At 42.4% G+C, this 17,751-nt stretch overlaps 1 protein-coding gene across 6 annotated transcripts in view; it reads right to left on the bottom strand.

Annotated features, from left to right (window-relative positions):
* The window catches only part of DNM3 (dynamin 3), a 359,404-nt gene that overhangs the window by 117,675 nt on the left and 223,978 nt on the right, over positions 1 to 17,751 (bottom strand). For 5 of the 6 annotated variants that reach the window (XM_083157019.1, XM_083157020.1, XM_083157022.1 and 2 more), the window contains one exon: positions 14,300 to 14,408. In XM_083157019.1, the coding sequence (XP_083013145.1) occupies positions 14,300 to 14,408 (109 nt within the window). Of the gene's footprint in view, positions 1 to 9,357; positions 10,089 to 14,299; positions 14,409 to 17,751 lie in introns of those variants that run through there. The other variant, XM_083157024.1, reaches the window with a different exon arrangement.

The raw sequence follows: 17,751 nt of genomic DNA, 5'->3' as shown, positions 1-17,751 counted from the left end.
TTCACCCAGCTGCAGTGAATTTATGGCTTAAAGGGTTAAATGTCTATGTGCAAGTACATAGTTCTTGTGCATAGACAGGCATGTACAGTATTTAGACATTCATTTTCTTTTCATCTCCTCTTTAAGAAAATAAAGGAATATTCTAGCATACATGTAAAGCTGCATTTACAAGCTAGACTATTTATGTTTTCAACTTTTAGTGGCTGCAAATGGGAAGGGGATATGAGCGGAAGTCATAAGAGGCAACATTCATCTTTGCGATTTCTGATTGGCCCACTTGCTTACTGTACTTCCTAGTCCTTCCGTAGCCCAGTTTTCAACAAAATCAAATCACACACACAAAAACCTTTTATATCTAATGAAGTCTACCCTACTTTATCCACTTTATTCTCATGCTTTCTTCTTCTGATCTATTTTCTCTGGTTATCCAATTCTTAAAAAAGAACAAAAACTCCTCTCGGACAACACTTGACTTGGTCCACTGGAGCTGCCATAACAGAGATGAATGCCATGTGCAAATAACTGATTGCCAATGTAAAAGCTGCTTGTGTATTGGACCCATGTACAAACTTTTATATGATTTTCTATTTATTTATACAGACATTTTCTTACACTTTCATTAAAATGAAAGTTGTTCTGGAAAACGGACAAGCAGGCATAAGTTCCCTACCGGTCCGCAAGACCTATCCTGCCAGAGTTGCAGCCACACAATGACTACTTCAGAGGAGTGTGAGATAACACCAGGTGCCCAGAGGCATAGAAGATGGGGTGACACCCCCCCCCCCCCATCAGCACAATAATGCAGCCAAGGGGACAAATAAGAGGTAATGGACCAGCACTCTGCAATTCTAGCACCTCACTCTGATTCTCCTCCATGTTTCTGCAGTGCCAGCTCTCCAGTGTTTGTCCAGCCAGCCCCCTTCTGCCTCTAGAGCCACCACTCATGTCTCACCAGCCACTCCCCTTCTGTCTCACTAGCCAGCCATCTCCTGTCTCAACAGCCTGCCCCATTCTGTCTCTAGAGCCACCATAATTTTTGTCCCATGCCAGCCACATTCTGTCTCTCCAGTCAGCACACTTAGAAACATAAAATCTGAGTGCAGATAAGAACCACTTGACCCATCTTTTCTGCCATAAACACATGCACACATATACACTAGGTTTCATTTTATGACAGGAGCCAATTAACCTACTGTCCCAGTATATTTTGGGATTATGAGAGGAAACTGGAGTGCCCAGTGGAACCTACACAAGCTTGAGGAAAATTTACAAACTCCACACAGTTAGGACTATATGTAGTTGGAATTGAACCCATGACCCTAGTGCAGTGAGGAAGCAATCATGTATACTTTTGTCTCACCAGCAAGAACACTTCTGTCTCACAAGACAGCCCCCCTTTTGTCTCACCAGCATGCCCACCTCTGTCTCCAGATAGCCCCTTTTTGTCTCACCAGCCAGCACCATTTCTCATCAGCCAGCAGCTTTCTGTCACTACAGCTAGCCCCTTCAGTCTGTTCAGCCAGCACCCTTCTGTCTTACCAGCCAGTACCCTTCTGTCTCACCAGCCAGCCCCCTTCTGTCTCATCAGCAGCCCCACTCATGTCTCAGTCAGACCCCTTCTGTCTCATTAGCTTGCCCCCTTCTGTCCAATCAGCCATCCCCCTTCTGTCTCACCCACCAGCCTACTTCTGTATCACCAGCCAACCCCCCTTCTCACCATCTAACAGCATTCTGTTTCTCCAGTCAGCCCACTTCTGCATCACCAGCTAGTAGCCTTCTGTCCCACCAGCCAGGCCCCCTTATGTCTCATCAGCTAATCTTTCTCCTGTCTCATCAGGTAGTCCCTCTTCAATATCACCTGCTAGCCCACTTCTGCATCAGCAGCCAGCTCCCTTCTGTCTCTCCAGCCAGCCAACTTCTGCATCACCAGCCAGTAGCTGTCACAACTGTAGTGTTTGATGGAATTGGTGGTGTAGCAAGAGTAATGGAGATAGACGATTTAGGAATAAAGTGTGCAGGTTTTATGAAATTCTTGTTCATAAAGATTACAAGCCAACTTATGGGCCAGGAGTGACCTTGACAGTAGCCTTCTATTCCACCAGTCAGCCCCCTTCTGTCTCACCATCTAAAAGCATTCTGTCTCTTACCAACCCGCCCCCTCTTCTTTCTCACCAGCCAGTTCACTTGTGGTGCGGCACCCAAAAAAAAAGTCAGCATAAACCCGAAAGCCCAGGGCAGCACACCAGTGAAAAAACTATAGCGGTAATAATTAGTGTTAGGAAGCTGAAGCTATATACAGTAAGTGAAACAAAGATAAATGTCATTAAAATATTAAAGAAATAGTGTTAGTGCAGAAAGAAGCTTGCATTAGGTGGAGATGCAGGTCCTGATATGCCATATGGAGCATTATGGGGTTGCTCCAAAGTACGAAGCTCTTAGTTTAGATATATTTAAGTAAGGAGCCATTGTCATATGGCTCTTTGATGGTTAATTGTAGACCCAGATTAGGGTAACGGAGGTGTGGGGTGCGGTGCCCTTGGCTTGGTTAAGCTTGGCACACTCTAGTGTGGCACACCATTACATTCTATTAACACTTAGCACTTACTAATTTCTTCACTAACACTATTTCTTTACATTCATTCATTTTGTTTCACTTACTGTATATAGCTTCGGCTTGCTAACACTAATATTTATTACCACTATAGTTTTTTCAGTGGTGTGCTGCCCTGGGCTTTCTGGCTTATGCTGATTTTTTTTGGGTGCCAAACACTGCACTTAGATATAGCGCTAGGGACCCTCAATACACAGAGAAGCCTTGGCGATAGCTTGGGGGCTTATTCATACATTTGCGAAAATGAAAATATATGTAACCAAGATCTTTGAATTCTGTTAACATATAGGATTTATATCTTGTTACTGGTATCATTCAGGGTGCTGGGGAAACAGCGTGTTTTTCTTAATCAGCAGAGCACAGGCAGCAGTTACAAGTTACCTGTGCCCCTTGTGCTATCCTGACCACTATCAGAGTAACTCGCAATCACAACATGGTTTGGCTAGTGTCACATCCATAACCAGGCCTCCCTTATAGCACTGTGCCAGAGTCCTACTTTCTTGATGGCAAGCCTGAAAACACTAATTATTCAGATAAGTAAAATATAATTTGATAGGGAGAGTAATAATAGGGTAGTAAAGGAGTAGGAGGATATTATTTGATTTTACATTTATATCACTGAGATATGTGCTGCGCAGATCTTCAATGCGCACTGGTACAAAGTGTTGTGAGCATTGGGTGCACGTTCTAAATGAGCTCTGTTGAACGTCTTTCCGACATTGCATAGCATAAACCCATGCAGCACTTTCACAATCCTACAATTATGCATTTTAGAACATAATGTTGCATTGGTTAGTCGTTAAACTATACATTTAAGAAATGGCTGGGAAGGCCATATGTAACTAGACCTAATATATGTGCTCCTCTACTACCAGACTCCTGGCCCCCAGCAATAATCAGCCTGATGGCAATGAAAAGGAAAACAGATGTTTAATTCACAACATATTTTGCAGTAAAGAGGTTAAAAGGTTAATTTATAAAACTAACCGAGTGGGTTATATGTTAGAAAAAAATCCGTATGATGCCTACCATAGTGAGGGGTAAGGTTCAACAGACTGCAAGAATAAAGGAAAAGCCTTTGAAGTTTGCTTTGAAATTCTTTCCTGCCCTCCTTGAAACAGTCAGGTTAACCTGCCATTCCCAAATTTCATTACAAACGTTGTGGCTTTGGAACAGTCTCGTACAAGGTCTGCCCTAGGGGACGATGCATAATTGAAATGGTGGTTTATAGGAGGACTGATAAAAGAGGCCTATTGAAGGGGACAATTAACATGGCATGCTTACATTTATACTACATGCACATGGGGTATCTAAGTGCAAGTAAGGCTAATCCACCAATGCGTATTACAGTATTTCTCCAAAAGTAACAGCAATCACTGGTGGTTTCCTGTAGGCTTGCTGTACAATTATAAACACCAACTGTGCTTAGGTACCCTTATATACACTATTTATTAAAAAATAAACTAAGAAGCACACTCATATGAAGACATTTACTAAGATTGGAGTTCTATTTCAGATAGGATGTTTCTAAGGGCAACCAATCAGATTCTATCTAATATCTTCTACAAGGTGATAAATAAATAAGAACTACATTCTGATTGGTGGCCCATAGCAACATCCCATGTTAAATAGAACTCACATCTTAGTAAATTTCCTCTATAGAACTCATATCATGCTACCAGACTTTCTAGGCTACACATGAATGTCTCCCAATTGCCTTATCCACACCTTGTCCACCCATCTGCCCCCAGTGTCCCAGATTGAAGGGCTAAATGTAATAGAGTGCTATTTATGAAAATGTGCAATTTTTGGGTCCAATTATCAGCAAATCGCAAGTTTTCCACAAATTGCACATGTAATAGTGTTCTATTTGCAGTAAAATAGCACACTTTCCAGGACCAAATAAATATTTCATTCAAAATCGCATCCAGATGTTTTCTCATTAAAAACATATAAAATCGGATATATAATAGGGTGTGATTTTACAAATCACTCACCTAACAAGGCTAACAAAATCACCAAAAAATTGACCTGGGTCTGGCTGGGGAATTTGACAGAAGCATGCACAGCTCAGTGAGATCTGCATGCTTCTGTCAGGATAAGTGTGTACAATTAAAATATAAAAAAAATGGCATGGGGTCGCCCCCCCAAGCATAACCAGCGTAGCCTGTTTTAGCCGATCCTGGTTTTAGCAAAAATAAATAAGGTACCCCCATATTGCAAAAGCCAGCACCGGGCTCTTGCACCAGTCCTGGTTACAAAAATTGATGTGTGTGTGTGTGTGTGGAGAAAATAGAGGTCCCTGTATTTATGCAACAATCCCCCCACAATAAAGGCCTCTCTCATCGAGGGCTGAAGCCCAGGGCTATCCCTCGCAGCCCTGGACAGCGGGTGCTGGGCTGATAGATTTATGTAAAAAAATGTTTACAAATGTTTTTATTAAATAAAATATTATCGAGTTGTGCTGGTAGTCCCATCAAGCCTGCCCCGCATGCAGGAACTTGGAGAACCACAATTTCCTGCATGCGGTGCATTTAAGGGCCATCTAGGACTTTTATTATAAATACTAAAATAAAGAGACAGACACAATTTATAGTAGAACTTTAATATAGTAGAACTTTAATAACATACACACACATATACATCATACTTACATACTTACCTAGGGTCCACTATAGTTCAGTCCACTTGTAAAAAAAATCCAATATGGACCTGTAACAAAAAAAACAAAAAACTTACCTAGTCCAGTGTAGATCATGTCCTCTTTGGTCCAAGTAGGCTGATTGGTTGTGCGCTTCTCCATAGACTTCCATGTTAAGAAATTATGGACGGTTCTTACCATAGGAGCCCATGTTTAACAACTAACCACAAAGTTAATTAGGGTCAACCACAAAGGTGACTCCAATCAACTTTTTGGGGTGCTGGAGATAGCCCCGGGGTTTAGCCCTTGCAGGGAGGCTTGGAGGGTCCCCACTCCATAAGGCATCCCAGGCAGGGCTGACCAGCCACAGGTTAATGCTTTGGCCTGGGGGGCTTATATAAAAAGTCTCCCCTCAGCTCTGGTATTATCCTGATGGCTGTTGGAACCCTGTTTGCATAAATACAGGGGACCCTTACTATTTTGTCCCCGTATTTTTGCAACCAGGACCGGTGTGAGATCCCTGTGTTTTTTTTTAAATACGGGAGAAGCCTATTAATTTTTTCAAAAACCAGGATGGTTGTGCCATTTTTTTATTTTATGGGAAAACTGCACATTCCCGTTACTAAATATCGCACATGCCTAAAAAAGAACCACATTTCCGTTACCAAAAACTCCTAGAATCGCAAATGATTTCTGGCTTGTTCTACAAAATCGCACTCTATTACTTTTGGCCCAAAGTGTTTGTTTTGCTAGAGACCAAACTCATACTAAGCCTTCATTAATGATATTACAACAAGTGTGTCACTATAAGCGTTTAACAACTTTGTCATCCAAGGGGAACCGGTGGGGTGTCTTATATTGACTGAAGTAATTTCATGCCATCTGGATGTCTGAGTCTCTGTTTCCAAAATAAAAGAACTGTTCCATAGCAGACACAGAGGCTGTGTAAGCTGGTGACAAAGAAAAAACTGAATCCATTCAAAAAAGTTTTCTTAACGCAAGGATTATGCCACAAGTACTCAGGAGCCAGCTCTGGTGTTTTAAGTTATGTAAAAGTAATTGCCAAGACATCTTTGCACAAAGTTGTCCTCAATAAAGTGCAGAGATTTAGTGATCTGTGGACTCTAGCGGCAGCAGTGTACAGATAGAAGGGGAGACCATGTGGGGTGACAGGCAGCTGAGCGCAAGAGGTTTGAAGTAAGCAAACCAAGATGTGAACCATCTAAACTACCCATTTATAGCTGCATATAGGAATTTCTCTATGTCCCATGTAGCAGAGAACGCAGCCAAAGCAAACATGGGTACACCTCAGAGAAATCCAGTCTGGAAAGGTTGGACACAAAGCTGCAGTTATTGCTGTGAGCCTGTATTTGGATATGCTGTAGATACATAAAGCCAGTGCTGAGCTTTCTGGTAAATGGATATCCTGTTCTAAGGCAGAAGAAGACGGTGCTAGGGATCTGTCTCTGGCACTCTGACATGAATATTGTTTGGAAAAAGGAAAGCAATAATACTGATTTTAATGCAACTTGGGAGGCAAAATACTTTGGGGTCAGGTCTGAGGCAAGTCCTCAAGCTCAAACAGAAGTAAGGGAATTGAGGCAATCGTGCATATTTCAGTAACATGCCAGGAACTAGCGTCTTATTTTAAATTTGGTAGCAATAAAACTACTGACCTTCGCTGCTTTCTAATGATTTAATTCTGTTTTCTCACTTCGGGCTAAAACTTACAGAATGATGGACATGTATTTAGAGTAAAGCCAAGTGGATCATTTTAGCATTAAATGTCAGCTTTCTGTGTCCGAAATGGCAAAACAGGGTGAGCAGCTGGGGCTGTCCAGCTCTTGTAGATCAGCAATACTCATTGATGGTATCAGAGTGGCAGGACATGGACACAGCTTCTAGTTCCATAACACCTGCATCCCTACAGGTTGCCTGCGTCTATGGAGGAGCATTGCCAGTGTAAATATATTCAGAGATTGGAATGCGGTCTCAGCTGTGCAGTGTGTGATAAAGACGTTAGTGTATGGACTGCATGAAATGTAAAGAGGAAAAAAGTCTAGTCAGTCGCAAGCATTTGGCAAAAATTCCAGGGCTCGGGTTTTGCCTTAGATATACTGTGATCTTTTTTTAAGTGGGGCATGTTTGTGTTTTAGCCTGTTGGGGAATAGTAGATACCTGTTTTTTTTTTTAATTAGGAACATTGTTATTTAACCTCTATATTATATTATCTTTATTATAGAACTCATTTTCCGGTACACTGTTGTCCAAGCCCAATTTTTACTTATTTAGAGTCCAAAAGAAAATTTTGGCCTAGGCTTAGAAAACTTGTGCTTAAGGATTTGAAAGGGGCTACATGTAGGCAACATGTGTTCACACTCAATGACATCAAGGGATTCAGTGGCAGCCACAAGCAATGCACCACTACATCACCTGCCTCCCCTACTTTGTGCTGTGACAATCAACTAAGGCACCCATAGATGTGACCTCCGGAGGTGTGTGTTAATGCTCTTCATCCTAAGCGGGACATGGAGTCTATGAAATTTAGTCAGGCCTTTTTATAGACAAGGAAAAAACTGCGCTCTCTGAATTTCATCCACTTGGTACATTATTCACAAATAAAAAAACAGTTTTATAACATAAATTATAAATCGTCACTAGACGGCAATAAAAACATTTGTTTTAAATGTTTTTATTGCCTGTTGCTGATGATTTATAATTTATGTTATAAAACTGTTTTTTATTTGTGAATAAAATACCAATTGGCTCAAATTAGAAAAGGAGCTGTTTTTTCCTTGTTTAAATTGTGTCTTCTAGTTTAAGGTTGAGTATATCTTTATCAAACAGCTGTACATTTGGATTTGATTTGTAGATCTGCGCTTGTCATTTTTTCCTTTTTATAGACAAATTGATGGTAGGATCTTTGCAATATGAATAGGGATGTGCGGAAAAGCCAACTGCCAGGCGCAAAAAAATGAATGGGGCTGCGGGAAAATGAATATTTTAGGCCAGCTTTCCTAAGGGTGCATATATTTTTAATCATGGATCCGTGGAAGGGGTTTGTATAGTGAGTTCTTGAAGGTTTGGACTGTAGTGTTAAGTATTATCATGGGTATACACTTGTTTTGCTGAGAAGACATAAGTAGACATTTTTTTTACCATAATAATACGGTAGCTTTTACCTGATTTGTTAATCCTTTAAGTGGCAAGTGAATTTGTGAAAATAGGTGTGAAAATTGCCAAGCAAACACTTTATTCATCATAATGACCTGTAATGTTGACCTTATATAGGAAATATAATCTTTTTTTATACAACATATTTTATTTGATATAACAAATGTGAGCGACACAGCAAAAAATATATACAGTACACACACATACATACATACATACATACATACATACATACATACAGTACTGTGCAAAAGGTTAAGACAGATAATGACAAAATGCTGCAAAATAGAATGTTTTAAAAAAACAGTTGTGGTAATAGTTTATTTTAACCAAATGCAAAATGAATCAACAGAAGAGAAATGTAAATCAACTCAAGGGCCCTTATTCTGATCGGTGCGGCCGGATCCGATTATGCGGCCAGGACCGTGCGTGCGCAACCCCGCCTTCCATACGGATCGCCAACTCCGTCCGTACGCGGTAAGAAGCTGGCCGAATGGACCGCACGTGTATTTTTCACGGAATACGCCTCCTCCATCTCAGGGAACCTCCCCCATCATTCGATGATCGCAGACCATCAAATGCAGGACTGAGTGCTCCACCAGCTCCCGCAACCTCAGACCACACAGACATTTTTCCGTGCAAAAGCAGGGATCTGGGCGGGCAGCTGACATCCGGCAATGTTATATGTCCGCCCCCCACACGTGCGTCACGGCCGCATTACCATACGTACGCCCAGCGTTTGCATGGGAACGCCCATATGGTAATGAGCCCAAATAGGCCTTCACGCCCCTCTCCACCCCCTGTTCGGAGTGTTCACATTTCATGCGGAATTTGGCCGTACGCACCGCTCGCACATGCGCAGAAACGCCTCTGCACATGCGCAGACACAAAACATCGGCGGCACGAACGCACACGGATATTACCGCACCGATCAGAATAAGGGCCCATATTTGGTGTGACCACCTTTTTTCTTCAAAACAGCATCAATTCTTCTAGGTACTCTTGCACAGGTTTTGAAGGAACTCAGCAGGGAGAATTAACCACAGATCTTCTCTATATATAGACTTGCTCTATTCCTTCTCTCTCATGTAATCCCAGGCAGACTCAATGATGTTGAGATCATCGATCTGCGGGGGCCCTAACATCACTTCCAGGACTCCTTGTTCTTCTTCACGCTGAAGATAGTCCTTAATAACATTGGCTGAATGTTTGGGTGTTGTCCTGCTGCAGATAACTTTGGAGTTAATCGCCGGCCTCCTTGGTTGCATTAATGCTGACCAAATCCCCAGTTCTATTTGCTGAAATGCATCCCGAAACTTGCAAGGAACCTCAACCACGCTTCACTGTTGCCTGCCAACACTCATTATTATATTGCTCTTCAATCCTTTGGTGAACAAACTGCATTTATTTACTGCCATATATTTAAAATATTGTCTCATTACATTATTGGCATTTTTCTGCAACCCATTTCCTATGTTTTCTTGCATAATATATTTGGCCTTATTTCCACCTCAAAATTATGGCTTTTTGGCCACAATTCTCCCATGAAGACTAATGCTGTCCAGACTTCACCGATGGATGCACCTGGTACCCATTGGGTTCTGACAGATCTGAGCTGATGGCACTGCTGGGCATCTTCCAATTTCACAGGGTAAAATGTGACTGTTAGTTCAAGGGAGAACAAAAAAGAAAAAAGAAAACTCAGTTTGGGGGCACCCTTGCGTCCCAAAGTATTCTGTGTGCTATGACTATTTTTTAATACTTAACTTTTATTTTGTTCATTAAAATTATGGACCACCTCTCATCAATTATCACACACCGCGAAAATTATGAATATTTTAAACTATCCATGTTTTAATACTCTGTATGAATTTATCACAAATTTCGGATCAGTGCATTTACCAACACATTGAAAAAAACCTCAAAAAATGTAAAAAAAAAATTTTGTAAAAAAATGACCATCATATATCCAGCCACTTCTTACCCATTAGCTCGGGTTGGTTGCGTGGTTAAATCATTGGTCATTATTCTCATACCATCTCATTACGCAAGAACCCTGTTCCACTGCGTATTGTTTTCTCAGGATTTATGACAAAAAGGAGAAAAATTAGATAGTCCGCCCTCTCAGACTTGTATCACTTCTGCTGTTCACCCTTCATGCCACAGGCGGCAGAGGAAAGGGAGAGAGTTTATTGTCCCGGGTTTTAGGACTGAAATAGGTAAGATAGCCAACCATCATACCGATATGGTCACCCCTGGCAACCCTGTTGCCATATAAGGCATTGCAAGGTGTTTCCAATGGATCCCAATCGGCTTTAGGTTCGCTATGAAAAAAGGGGAGTATTCAACTCTACAGGTAATAGTGGTCACCCCTGCCAGCAAGACTCCACCTCTGCTTTTCTCCCTCTTGTAACCCACAGAGGAGGGAAAATGAGAGAGTGGGGTCCACCCGGGTTTTGACCTAAATAGTCAAATGACCAATTACAGTGCCGGCAAATCCTGCAGGATGCTCCTGATACTATGTAAGCATTGTATCTTACATAATATCAGGAGCATCCTGCAGGATTTGCCGGCACTGTAATTGGTCATTTGACCTATTTTCAAAACTCGGGGTGCACCACTGACTTAACCCGGAAGCACTTTTGTTAAAGGGTGTGGTGACCAATTGTGAGTTTACACTCATAAAGTCAGTAGTCCCAAAGTATACAGATTAGACCATAATTAACAATCAATAATTACCATAATATGGTGCTCAACAAGACTGGTGCGGTCTTTACCCCATTCCCCCTTCCCCTTTATATACGTAATTTCACAGGGTAGTAAGCCTGATTTATCTGTAATCTGGTGCACTAGGTTTCCATGGCTTTCCACAGTGTCTACAGTCCTCAACTTTGCCAGTTTCTTTGTGCTTCTTTAAAAGAGCTTTTTAAATTGCATCTTGAAACCCCAATGTGCTTTAAAATATTTGCCTGGGAGAGACCTTGCTGATGCAGTATAACTACCTTGTTTCTTGTTGCTGTTGTCATGTTATATGGCCTGTAACATAAAACTGTCTTCCACAATCTCACCTTTGTAGCAGAGTTCAGCTGTCCCTCATCCAAATATCAACTGTTCGGTATAACTGTTTAATCATACACCTAACTATAATCTTACAAAAGAATGGCCACAGCTGCATAAAGCTTCGAACTTTGGCACAGTATTCTATATATATATTTTTTATTATTATTACAGGATGATGATAATAATACTAAATATATTTCTGTATATACAGGTTGAGTATCCCGTATCCGTTTATCTATTATCCAAATTATTCCAAAAACTGTGGTTTTAGGAATTATTCAAATTGTTTTTTTGTTTCCCCCCCCCCCCCTGGCCCTTTTTTTATTACTTACCAAGTCCCCCGGCGTCCACAGCAGGCCTTCAGCATCCTCTTCGGCGTCTCCAGCGGTCCCAGGAGTGCATTGCGCGAGTGCGCGCGCACGCCGGTGACGTCACCGGCGCGCCTGGGAACTCGCGCTAAGCACTCCTGGGACCGCTGGAGACGCCGAAGAGGATGCTGAAGGCCTGCTGTGGACGCCGGGGGGCAACATGGATGCAGAGGGACCATCGGGGCACCACCAGGGGAAGGTAAGTATGTTTAAAAAACATTTATTCCAGTATACCTGACAGCTGTTTCAACTGCTTGCAGGCAGTTTTCATCAGAGGTGTATATATATGTTGGTGATGATGTGGTGCACTCTACAGCATTTTAATAATGCAATAATGATTCAGGAGACTTGATTTAAATAGCCAACATTTTGTCCAGTTTCGGCAGTCGTCATAACACTTCTGGGGTTAGGCTGTCGGATAGACGCTATTCGATTTAGAAACTTACAAGTGGTAGTCTGCAAGGTGGGGGGTACAGGGGCTAGGGTTAGACACTAATGGGGTGGGTCAGGGACAGGCTGTGTGGGGGGAGGGTTAGTCTGCAAGGTGAGGGGTACAGGGGCTAGGGAGGGTTAGGGACAGGGTGTGTGGGGGAAGGATTAGTCTGCAAGGTGAGTAGTACAGGGGCTAGGGAGGGTTAGGGACAGACTGTGTGGAAAGTCTGCTGAAAGAGAGGGTTAGGGTGAGGGGTGTACGGAGCCCATGACCATAGTGGCCTTTTTGACCACCAGTATCCCCACTGCTGACACATTATATGTATCCCCCTGCACACCCTGTGTGCTTCCACAGCTGCAACCTAGCATATAACATTATTAATTCTTGGTTTAAATAAATATTATGGATATTATGTGGGTATTTCATACTTCAATTCTCAATGGTTCCTCTTCTCCTTCAGGTCCTCATTCACTGGGCTGATGCTATACTCTGTTCTGAAGCAGAACCACTATATTGATGCAAAGTACACATCTTTTCACTTTACCAAAAGTGAAACAGAGTCAGCCAATCACACTTTCAGCAGCAGCTAAGAGATGGAGCCACAAAGCTGCATTCTGTGTGAGATATAGTCAGTATCGTTACAGCTCTGCTCCGCCTCCGCTCCTATAGGCAAAGCTGCTGTATAACATAAGAAGATCAAAGCAGCCTTGCCCCTGTCATTGCTCCGGAAACTGCTTAATTCACCCAGCTCTCATCTGTGGCAGACCACAGATTGGGTTGTGAGGCACTTTTACACTGCTGTCTTGTTCTCAGCCAGATCATTGTCAGAGTCACTTCTGAGCTGGCTCTGAGGCCGGGAACTAACTGACCAGCTTTCCCAGCAGGGTGGTGCCTATCAGATACACAATGATGTCACAAGGTAGGAGGAGTAACAGTGCATATTTGTGCAGGAAGGGCTAGGGAGGATTCCGCCTTCTACTGCGCTGTCTTCATAGTACATGGTAGACCTAACCCAGTGGCAGGCAGTCACATTTTATTTATAAGAGCTGCAGACAGTTGATGGTCGTTAGGGGATGTGTGTTAGTTTTCACCCATCAGTCACTGGCAGGCTGCAGTGAAAAGAAAATCTTGTCTACAGCAGCAGAGAAATGTGCAGATGCTGTGGGCCTATTCTGTTGGTGGGCCTGAAGCTGCAGCTCCACCAGGCCCATTGTTAATCCAGCCCTGCATATTGGGCCCCAAGGTTCAAGTGGGCCAACAAAAACTGGGGCTGCAGTGCCCAATGGTGATTTTTAGATCTCTGTTGCCGGCACAGCACATGGAGTGGGGGGGGATTTACGTTGCCTCAATAATTTCACAGGGGCAAAACACTGGTGTAGCATTGAGCTTTTTTCTCTTTGAGTTATACGTTTTTCGTTTCACCCATTAAATTATCTGTTTCCAGGTGTTAAAACAGATTTCAGGATATATTCCTGGAGTTATATCAAAAACTGGCTGTTTAATGTCTGCTTAGGCCCCCCAAAAAAGTTAAGCATGCACGCTGAGTTTGGGGACAGTTGAATAGCCCTGGGGATCAATTACCCCACAGAAAATGAACATGGCTAACTGAATTCCCCCATAGTGGTCTATTTATACTACTGTGCAAAATGAAACACTTTCAATTGCTCCTTATTGCAGCGACAGAAGTTCTATGGCCTCTAATTACCAATAAAAGATTGTTGGAAAAATTACCAGCATCTCTTGTACTGCCAGAATCCTTGCTAAAAATACTTTGCATTGCATTGTATGGGGAAGCCATCCCTGGGTTGCCAATGGCGGCAGACATTTAAATACAAAAATGTATATAAAATGTCTTATCTCCAGCCAAGCATTTCCTCAATATCATAATAGAGACCATAATCTGGAAACACGCACGCAAACATATTTTTTACAAAAAATAAATAAAATAAGCAAAAACAAAATGTATATAAGCCTAGAAGCCTAATTATGAAGGTAATACGTAAACTCCTTACCGGCCTATCAGGATAAACTCCAGCACGAAGCAGAGATGCTTTCCAGCTATCCACTTCTTCCTGGGAGTCACAGGCCAGTTCCAGGCATCGATGGTCCTTGTAAACATTCCTACAAACCACAAATCTCAGTAAGGTTGAGAAAGGTCAGACTGGGACACATTCAGATTTGTGTCATACAACACAGAGAGCTATTTATTAATGAGGACATTTTCTATTATTTAGAATTATATTTGTTGTACAGGCAAACGTGCAGATGGTTATATCACTCAAGGAATATACAGCTTAATCAAACATTAACAAGAATAACATTTATTTATAGTTGAATAAAAATGAGTATTCTGAAATATTGTTTAGTTACAATGTTACCATGTCTTAAAGATTTGTCCCTGGAAATTTTCTGTTTATCAGTAAGGCTTCTCAGCACCCTAGGCAAAACTTCGACCTACTGCCCCCCCCCCCCCCCCCCCCCCCATACTGCCACCAATTCCCGCTTTCCAACCAGGAAAAGTATGGAGGTGAGGTCTCAGAAGTTCTACAGCAGCTACCTGCATTAAGTACAACAAGGATCCTCAGACATCACTGATATTTTTGGTAGGCAGACTTGTGGCACCCCCTCCCCCCCAGATCCTGGTGCAGTAGGCAGCTGCCTAAAGCTGCCTAATGGTAGAGCTGGCCCTGACTGAATAACGATACAGTAACATACCTCACAACTTTTTGACGGACTCCATAAAAGGCGGTGTGGCTGTGTGGCAATGCCACAATTGTGAGTCATGCCCATTTTTCATTACTGTGGTGGCATGATGAGGGCTCTGTGAGCTGCTGGCCCTGCCCCCAACCTCTTCTGTCTCCAGGAATAAATGCTGGGCAGTTGAAAGACCCCATAACTCACTGCTAAGCACAGAGAAGAGCTTGGAACCTGAAAATCTACTTGTCTGTGGTCCCGGCGCTGGATTGAGGATGCTAGAGGAGGTAGTGGCCTCCTCTAGCATTTTAAGAACTGTCTGATGTAAGGGGGCAGCCATTTTGTGAGGGGCATTTTTCATTGGCAGCAAGAGGAGTGCCAGGCGCATGGCGTTATTTATTTATTTCATCAATTTTTTTACATCCGTATTTGGCAGCTGTTAAATACGGAAACCAGATCCGAATGGCTACACCATTGGTAAATACTAATCAGGAGTATACGGCAGCATAGTAAATTTGCCATATCCTCTATACGCCGATTGCAACCGATCCCAGTCATATCCATTCATACCGCGGATCGGCCGCTAATATCCTAATATACAGTACTTACACCTGCTTTGTAAGAGACTCCTCTGTTTTGTTCACAGGATGTCAGCCGCCCGCCCCGTCTTCATCCCGGTGCTCACAAATAAGAGTAAGTTTCCACTGACTTCTATTTGCGAAGGCAGGAGGAATCATTCGATGGTCGGCAACCATCAATTGATTTCTCCTGCAGCAGAGGCATGCAAGGGGATGTGTTTTCGTTACACATCAACTCGCATGTTAAGAAGGGGAATTGGCAGTGGCGGGGAGTGGCCATTCAGACAGGCGTTGTCTCAGGCGCTCGGTAAGCTGCGATCTATGCAGCTTACCGAGCCAACCTGTATCCGCCCCAATGCTTTTAATTAGCATGGGATTCTGGCATTTGCAGACTGCATATTACAAAATGTACTATGAGTGGTAAGTCCTGAATGAATTATATAATTTGTTTTTGCTTAGCAGACATAAGACACACACACATCTGTAAGCAATCTGCAGCAGATATATCCTTACAATGCACATGACAGAGACCAGGGACCAGTAGAAAGAGGCAACTTGAAAGTGTAACAAAAAAACCCAAGTTTACGGTGTAAATATATAATAAGACAACATTTAGGCAGCCAGCATAACTAATGTTCATGGAAATTTGATTTAACAGAAGAGCAACAGATTTACCAGTAGTTTGCCACATGGTTATTTAGAAATGAGGTGGAAATGATGATGATATGTAGTACTCAAAGGTCAATATAAACACATTCTTAAGGAAACCTTTTCAACCCAATGAGTTCACAGACACTTAAGGTCAGTCCTTGTGATTACAGGATGTGAGGGATAACTACACCAGTGTACAGATGGTGTGACTGTTCTGTTGATTTTTATGTACTTTAACCAGAGGGACTCACAAGGTAACAGTTTCTTATATAGCGCACACATATTCCGCAGCGCTTTATAGAGAATATTTTAATATTTATCAGTCCCTGCCCCAGTGGAGCTTACAATCTATATTACCTACCACACAGACATTCTAGGGTTAATTTTGTTGGGAGCCAATTAAGTTACAAGTATATTTTTGGAAAGTGGGAAGAAACTAGAGTAAGTGTGTGCAAGTGTGTATCTGTTTTTATCAGTTTAATACCCAATAAGCCCCTAAAAAAAACACAAAAAACAAGGCCCTAAAAAGCACATAATGGCAAAAAAGAAGTGCAAGATGGAATTGCCACTGGGCCCACTCACAATAAAAGAAGCAATGATCAAAAACAATAGTGCATCATTCATATAATAATTAAATTTGATAACAAAAAGCAATCCATATAATAAACTCATTGCTCAGCTCTGTGATTATTACCTCTCGTCTCTCAATACATTGCCTAATGGGTGGAGGGGAGGGGGGTAAATAGGTGGCAGATTTAAAAGAGTTCCGCCACCTCTCTAGGACCACTTTTACACCTGGGTTGGAGATGTATACCTGTTCAGAAACCTGGGGCTTCCTTCCTAATCGTACGTGTTAGTTTAACACCCAATAAAACCCCTATCTGGCATGTTTACGATGTGCAGCCGAGGAGCAGTGGGCGATTCGTGCAGCAATGCAATATCTGCACTGCAGAGTTCAAAAGGAACGGAACCTACTGACTAGTAGAAAGCTAATCTGCGAAGCACGTGCCGGCTAGCGGTGCGCAGGCAGATAGCTACATTTTCTTATTTTTCATACTGCATTTTGATTATGTGTCTGACCAGTGTGATGTCCTTGAAGCCCATATAGGGGCTCAAACTTACAAACAACTGTGTGCGAGTGCAAACACTTAGTTAATTAGGCAGCAGATATAATTTAATTAAACAAGGTTGTGGTCGTGTTTTGCAAGTCCAAGTTTTAAGGATATCCATGCTTGAGCCCAGATGGCTAAATCAAATTGGCTGATGTACTAATTAAGTCACTTGTGCTCAATCAAGGATATCCTTTAAACTGACTGTAATGGAATCGGTTGGGAAAGAACCAGTTACTGCATCTGGTGGCTTAAGCCCCGTACACACGGGGGAGATATATTGCTCAGCCATATATTGCTAGCAATATATGGCTGAGCAATATATTGCTCAGTTTCTCCTTTTCATCAGCGACCAGAGATGGTCACTGATGAAAGGGAACCTCTGCCGGGGGAGCAGCAGAGGTAATTAGCTGGTCGCAGGAGCAAGCTCCT

Source organism: Crinia signifera, chromosome 8 (genome assembly GCF_055691185.1).
Source record: "Crinia signifera chromosome 8, ASM5569118v1, whole genome shotgun sequence".
Taxonomy (NCBI): Eukaryota; Metazoa; Chordata; class Amphibia; order Anura; family Myobatrachidae; genus Crinia; species Crinia signifera.
The sequence above is the reverse complement of the archived record's forward strand: the minus strand, read 5'-3'. Positions and strand labels throughout refer to the sequence as shown.